General features: G+C 39.6%; 1 protein-coding gene across 3 annotated transcripts in view; it reads left to right on the forward strand.

The window, feature by feature from the left end:
* Positions 1-7694, forward strand: part of LOC150089087 (neprilysin-11-like) — a 55219-nt gene extending 47525 nt beyond the window's left edge. Inside the window, exons 16-22 of one of the 3 annotated variants that reach the window (XM_090371045.1) lie at positions 589-640; positions 1764-1831; positions 2910-3040; positions 3834-3908; positions 4147-4245; positions 6602-6678; positions 7374-7694. In XM_090371045.1, coding sequence (XP_090227171.1) covers positions 589-640; positions 1764-1831; positions 2910-3040; positions 3834-3908; positions 4147-4245; positions 6602-6678; positions 7374-7473 — 602 coding nt within the window. In that variant the 3' untranslated portion in view covers positions 7474-7694. Of the gene's footprint in view, positions 1-588; positions 641-1763; positions 1832-2909; positions 3041-3833; positions 3909-4146; positions 4250-6601; positions 6679-7373 lie in introns of those variants that run through there. The other 2 variants (XM_090371046.1, XM_090371047.1) reach the window with 2 other exon arrangements.
* The last annotated feature ends 200 nt before the right edge of the window (positions 7695-7894 follow it).

A 7894-nucleotide genomic window follows, 5' to 3' on the forward strand; every position in this document is an offset into this window, starting at 1 on the left:
GTTGTTTGAATAAGGTGTTGAGGATGTTACTAACTGAGTCACTCCAGGTGGTGGTCATTAGTCCTTGCGGGTTTCTCGTTGACTGCGTTAACTGGCCTCTGGGGGGGCTTGTTTTTTATCACTTTATAAACAACTTCCCAGGGCTCAGTGTTTCTTATTGTCCGGATATTAATAGCATGGTAGTGTATATGTAAGCCATAGGTTTGATGGCACAGGGATCTTTTTGTTCCACTTCGCCATTTAAATCTGCAGCTTTCAAAGAGCACACTGTGAATTTATAATTTAGAAGAGGCAAAACCAAAAAGCCCCCCCAGCGATTCATCCTGTCTGTGTGGAGGCAGGCCACAACAACTAGCCCCGTTGGTCCTCAGAAGACGACAGATATCGCATATTCAAGGGGAAGGAAGACACCCTGAGCATCAGAGGGAAAAAAAAAGGAGGTCAAAGTCCTCTTAAAATTATGTGACACAAACTGAGCAAAGAGAGGTCAGAAACCGAATCATTCAACAACAGTTAATGTAAACTAAAATCAATAAACTAAAAACGTATTTCGTTGCATCTCCACTAAAGCGCCGTTTCTCTTTTCAGCTCTCACATTCTCCTACTTGCAGCCACCGGTGTATGACCAGAACAGACCATGGTAAGCAGTCGCATGTGTGTTAAACGCAAATTTAAATTAGTTCCGCTAAATCGTTAAATTGAAATTCGAAAATGCTCATTTCTACACAATTGTGACTATCGTCGTACAAAAAATCTTCTTTCATTATTCATTTTTTTTAAAGGAACTCGTAATGTTCCTTAAAATGGTCATTTTCTTTGTCAGGCATTCCTATAGCAGAGAGAAAAACAACAGAAGGTTCAAGGTCACTTTTTCTTTTTCCGATAGCGTTGACACGGAGGGAATACAAGCGAATGACCTTGACCGCCTGTTGTTTTTCTCCCTACTTAGTATTCTTATTATTCTTAATATTCACTCCATTGGAAACGAGCTGTTGTTTCGTTTTATCGATTGCATCAGAAGACATAATGCTTAACGCGACATAATGCGTCAAAACTACCCCTACATTTTGCAATCGAAATTTCTGATTTAAATCTGACTCTGTTCTCCATAAATATAAAATTTTAAATTCCCGAACCTGATAATAATAATTATTACTTAATTAAAGCTTTTGTGATCAGTTTTTAACTCCAAGGGGATATTGTGTCACAAAGACTGACGCGATGATTAAAATGAAATAAGAGCTCCTTTCCGATAGAACGAAGATACCTCACATACGCATACAATGTGAATCTAGAAATATGCACTCTCCAGTGAAAACGTTATGACCACCTACTTAGTCTGCTCTTGCCAAGAGGCAGCCTACGTTCAACACGATTATTGATGAGATTTCGACACCCGCCACTGGCCCAGCGAATTCGCAGATTTGCAGTTTCCTTAATGCTGATTGTCGAGCACCCTACAACAGGTGGTCTACAATCATCCATATTGCAAAGCCCGTCAGATCATGTCCCTTGTCCATGCGATCGAATACTTCGTGTGGACCGCACACCACGAATATGCTCGTTTACATTGCCTAATTCTCACGTGCAACCAGCAGGGAGGAACGGCCGATTACGAAAACACGGGGGTCATCATAATTTTTTGACTGGACAGTGTAGTTATGTGGCTAAGTAATGCCCTGGAGTGTGTTTACAATTGATTTCACTTTCATTACTCGCTGTGTTATACGTGGCCTAAATTTAATGTTTTGTCCGCTTTTCAGGTACATGAACTTCGGTGCTCTTGGAGAGACAATAGCACACGAAACCACACATGGGTTCGACAACACAGGTAAGTAACGTTTCCGCATTTCTCCCTCATCTTTTCTGAAAAGCAACATACAATCTTTTTTTCTTAGAGAAACCGGCTTCACGGCCGTAGTATTACGAAAACCGGCTGGTTTCCGTTTTTATTGATCAACCAACTCAACCTTGAATGCCGGAATTTTGGATTTAGTTTCTTTAAACCGCTAATTAAAGAGACGGAGGTGGTGAAGAAAGCCTTGAACTTCTCTCGAAGTCTTACCCATAATAACCATTGCTCAATACACAACCACTTCGACGAGTCAAGGTTCCGTTGTGTACACTAATGGATGGTAACAAACGTAAACCTTTTTCTATTATTTAAATGAAAACAGATACACGTCATAATGCGGAAATTGTTTCTTTGAATTAGAAAAAACGTTGAAGTTTGGACAATGGGGAACGGACTGTTCAGATGACATTTAATTGGCCTCTATAATTACATTTTTTGACACGATAACAGCATTAAAAGTGAAGTAACCTTGCTGTAACTCGAGAAATAACCTCCAGTCACCAATAAAATTCGCGATCCAACAGTCATATTATATTCTATCATTCACGTTTATCAATATGCACGTAGCTGTCCTTGTACCTCTGTTCGCCAACGTCATTCATCCTTTTTTGACTTCGTGTGATTTCCAGCTGATCTGACTTGTTGCGTATCTAAAGACCTTATTGCATATCAAAAGGATGCGTGGCTCAACAAGGGAAATGGTGCTAAGACTAGCCGCTTGGAAACAAAGCATTCAGACAATATATTTTCACAATTCTGACAGTGTGGAAGATTCCGACTGTATGTTCTAGCACGCATACTCGCATTCTTAAGCCGTCTCCAATCGAGGTTGAAGTTAGCCAGTCTCAGGTGGATAGAGTGGAGCTCGTTACATGAGTTAATTCGGAATTTTCAGCCCCCATAACATGCAACGAACACACACACATATAACAGACTGGGGTGACATGGTCCAAGATGCCAGTGCCATACGCGTATCAATGCTTTTCTCGTTCAAACATGACATTTAATGTTCCGGTGTTTTTTCACCCATAATGATGAGTTTTGTTCCCCGCAGGTAGCTTGTGGGATGTTCGTGGGTTGTTTAATGGAAACTGGTGGACGGATTCCTTCCGAGCCAATTTCACTCAGCGGACGGAATGTTTCGTGGATCAGTACAGCAAGTTTACATTCACATATCGGAACAAAGTAAGTTCATTGCATTATTTACTTTCGATATTTAACTGCTGGGACGGGTAGGGAGGTGAAGAAATTGAGGAATCCCTTCACGTATTCTCTTAGCAATCATCTTTGGAATGTAAAGAGATTGACATCGTTGTTTCATTTAACCTCCTCCCCGTGGATTTTTTTCTTAGAGCTTTCACTTACCCAGCAATTTTAACCGCTTCAGGAATTCGATATTGCACCTGATCAATAGCCAAGTTTATTCAAAGAATGTGTAAATGAGCTCTATTAGGTCTCATAACCATCAAGACCAGAAATCGTTGCACAGAGGGGGAGACGTGAGCGTATCACTTCACATGTTCACTTTTCTAATCAGGTTCAATAAGACAGTACCGTTGCTTTGCGTATTCAATGCTAACTGGCACGATTTTCATCTCCTGTGGACTGGGCTGGAACTCTTGAACAATCTGCAACTTCAAAGCAGCCATTTCTGATTTTATCAAACCGAAAGAGAGCTGTGGCATCCTAGTAAAACAGAGCAATTATAAAGAGAAATCACAGAAATGTTAAATATCCTAACCTAAAGGGTAATAATACTAAAATAATAGTAAATTAATGTTAAATATTAATATTATTACAATACTGTAATAGTAAATTAAACAATAACCGCACAACTCCACGCTGCCATCCTTGTATTCCTAGTAACTCTTATTATCAGAGGTGGTAATAAACACCTCATAATAATATTGATAGTAATAAGAACTGAATTAGTAATAATGATGGTTGATTAATCCTAATATTTAGCAATGTTTTACAGGAGTATCACTTAAATGGAGTCCAAACACTTGGGGAGAACATTGCAGATAATGGCGGGCTCACGCAAACTTACCTGGTAAGTGGTCAGCATTACTCCTTAGACAATCCTCTTAAAGGCATCGTCTGTAAGAATCTCCTTTTGAGATTCTCCGGCGTAAATAAAAGAGAAGAAATAAGATTTCTTCAATGAGATCATGATTTTAATAATGCTTCACGCATGAGACCCGATATTATAGCAGGTTTTAGCATTTTAAACGAATGAGGAATGTTCCTTCTGCTCTTCTCTAACAGTTTCTCTCTTTCGTTTTCTGCAGGCGTACAAGAAGTGGGAAGAGGAAAACGGACCCGACCCGAAGCTTCCTGGATTTGAAAAGTATACCTCCGATCAGATGCTCTTCATCAGCTACGCAACAGTGAGTGAGTTCAGAGCAGTATGGGCAATAAATAAGTTAATATGAAAGCTTACTTTTAAAAAGATTTTGAAGTCTGTGAAAAAGGCGAAATCCTTTTTACAGGGGCTTTGTTCTGTTGTATACTTGTACCGACTTGTTAGCAAAATGATCTCTTTTAGGAGTTAATTAAATTATTACTACAACTCGGTATTATTATTAATAATAAGTGTTACAATCATTGGCCAAGAAATTAGATACATTTTGGAATTAGTGCTAACAGATAATTAAACGCACGATATGCAAATATAAGCTGTCACATGGTGTAATCACAAGTCGCTTAGAAGCTCCAAGAAAGATCACCTGTCTGTCCTGGTGCTTCTTAGTCGAGGGAGAAGGAATTCGGATTCTACACCAATTTCAGAAAAGTGTTATTGTTTGAGCACGTTTAGCAGGAGTTCGAATTCAGAAAACAAAGGAAATCATGGTGTCCAAAGCAACCATTTCAAAAGTACAATGAGTGGTAGACAAAATCAGACTGCAGCTGTAAAAGGAAGAAATGAGGCAGGATGAGGTGAAAGTATGGGTGTGGCCAGAACCTCATTAATAACCTCATTAACTGTTTTGCGTCTATCACTTGAGTTGCTAGAGGTGATGTCATGGTAATAGGTATGTTCTGTTGGTACTGACCGGATCCACTCATATCGTTAGAAGGTTATGTTACCTCCATTGAATATCTTTCTGGTACGATATACCAACTTCACCCTGCCATGCTTTATTTTGTTGAGATGCAACTTATGCAACCTGCATAAGTTGCATCTGAACAGTTCGAAGAGCATTCTCAAGATTTCTAACATCTACCCTGGCCACCTAATTCGCCAGATCGGAATTCAATTAAGAATGTTTGGGATATGTTGCAAAGGGCAGTTCATCTTTGTAGTTCTGTGCCGACCACGATTCAGCAACTGAAAAGAATCCTGTTGGAAGAATGGTCAAATCTTAAGCTTGACTCCCTCAGACACCCAGTGGAATCCACTCCACGATGCTTACGGGCTGCTATTCGGGAAGAAAGTGGTCCTACTAGATACTGAATAACGGTTTCTAAATTTTTGGTCATTGAGTGCATTATTACTAAATAAATGTTTCTTATTCTTATAAATACTAAGAATGTAGAATCTGCTTTGAGATTCTTCATTTTTAATAAATGCGTGAATAAATAAACACATTTATTATTTTTATCATATTTTACTACTCAAACGCTATAGCCATTTTTAAAGTTTAAATAGTTACAGCAGTGTTTCAATTTTAAACGGTGTAGAACCTAACACGTTGTTAGATAAAACATTTAATGTTTTTTTCAGATTTTTGCAGTGCGTTTAAATGTTTGCTTGTATTTTAGGCGCCATATATAATATCTCTGTATTGGCCTGTTTGTTGGACGAAAAACGCGAGTTTCTCTCTGAGACCGACTAGCTCAGCCACGTTGTGAAAAAGCTCCATGAAAATTCCTCAATCATCGATGGGATTCGACCAAATGTGCTACGCTCGAATTGTATTATCTTACGTTATATAACGGCTGCCGTAGCCGAGTGGTCAAACGCAAGGGTACATAAGTACACGTGCTTTCAGTGACTGGGATTCAAGCCCGTGACTGCCAAATACGGTGCTGTTTCTTGGACTCTTTCGATCTTGTGAACTCCTCTGACAGTGTGGTCGTCCTGGAATATAAACAGAAAATTTATATTTGAATTATATTACAATGAAGTCCATAAACTACAGCCCAAAATCGATATTCGTGAAAATTGTCGCATTAATGATGATGTTATGAAAGTGTCTGATACGAAACGTTTATCAGACAGCGAGGGGCCCAATGCAGCTGGCCCGTCAACGCAGGCTTGAAGCCATCCCTGTCTAGAAACCAGGCCCTCGGTGGTAGTACAAGTTGGCAGAATCGTCCGTCCTTCCCACACCGAGTGGAAAAGACCTGAGTTCGTGTCCCGTCGATGACGTGTGCGATTTTTATGGGCCGTTTTCACAACGTGGCTGAGTTAGTCGGTCTCAGACGAGGGTGGCATGGTTTATTCTCCTGGAAACTTGAGTTTTTCGTCCAGCAAACAGGAAATCGACCACAGTACAGACGCAATTTACAAATAGTATATACGGTGCAATATGGCCCTAGTTGCTGATGCTCCTAAATCCTTTTAACAACAGCAACAACTAGAAACTAGAATACTTTGGGTGTCGCTTTTTCCTTCGCTCTAGGACACACCTCTCGTAGTTATCCCAGATATCATGTTATTGAAAAAACAACAGCAACAACAAAAAATTCGTGGTTCTATATTTTCTTAGCATTTGTAAAACGTTTCTGTTTACTTTGCAGACGTGGTGTGAAACGAACAATCCTGACGTGGACTACCAAACTTCGGTCAGCGACCCTCACGCCTTGGAAAGATTCAGGTGAGTAATAGACCCGATTGGTTGTCTGGAATCTGTAGGACGTGCAAAGCCTGTGGGGATTGGGGATCACGTGACAGATACACAAGTTCAGTATAAAATAACTAGAACCTGGAGGAGTTTCTTGCCCAAAGGGATATGTCACACGTATCACATATTTATTACAGTACCTCGAGGTAATAAATATACGTTTATAGTATTTAAATGCGTGGGAAGTCATTTCATGTTCATCGTGGTATGTGGATTGGACAAAAATGGGAATTTCTATCATTAATTACAGTTATATAATTAAGGGTTAAATGTACACCTTGCCCCTAAATACTAGTCAAAACCACTTTGTTATATTTTTAAAACCTGACTGAGTAAATTCTTAACGAAACTGATGTCAAATTGAAAGGAATAAACGGTGGTAAATACTTTCTTTTAGCACCATAAGATGCGTTGTGGGAAGGCAAAAAATGACCCGAAATTTGTTCTTATATGAAAATTTCATTTAATATCAAAGGCACAGCAGTTGTTCTCAAGGGGCAGTCCCAGTAATGAATACCTTCGGTTTATTTAGAATTTAGACAGAGCAACAGAAAACCTTCGGATGCCAATCGCATTCCCATTTGATCAATCTACCTTCGTGGAGAATGGGGCTTCCCCAATCTCCACGGTGATTCAACCATTTTATTAAAACAGTCCAAATTTTTCAGGATTGCTGGAGCTGTCTCGAACTCTGTTCAGTTTGCGAAGGCCTTCGGGTGCAAGCCTGGATCGAAGATGAATCCGGTCAACAAGTGCGTGCTGTGGTGAAGGAAGACAGCCGTCTCTACCTCTGGGAACCCACAGGAAAAGTGCCTCAGCTGTACTTCGCCATGCTGACAGTCTGCACAGGATGGAGATGATGGTTGACAAAAAGAAAAAAACCTTGTATATTATCAGACCGTGTAAGAAGTGTCAATGTATATACTGCAGATAAAACTTAATTATTTGGTTTCTAAGTCCATATCAAAGAATAATAATTTTCAAACTTTCTTCTTTTGATAGCTCAGATTATAATGTTATCGCAGGGTTCCAAATGGGCTCGTTCCAGAAGTATCAATATTGTAATAACAAGCCGGTTTATTAAGGAAAGTAATAGGTGGACAAATTTCAATCTAAATGTATGCAAATGACGCCTTCTTTCTCCCCACCTCTCATTCAAAAAGAGACTTAGTTAATTCCTAGGTTTCTG

The sequence above is a fragment of the Mastigoproctus giganteus genome, chromosome 3 (genome assembly GCF_048544385.1).
Source record: "Mastigoproctus giganteus isolate SK-2022 chromosome 3, ASM4854438v1, whole genome shotgun sequence".
Taxonomy (NCBI): domain Eukaryota; kingdom Metazoa; phylum Arthropoda; class Arachnida; order Uropygi; family Thelyphonidae; genus Mastigoproctus; species Mastigoproctus giganteus.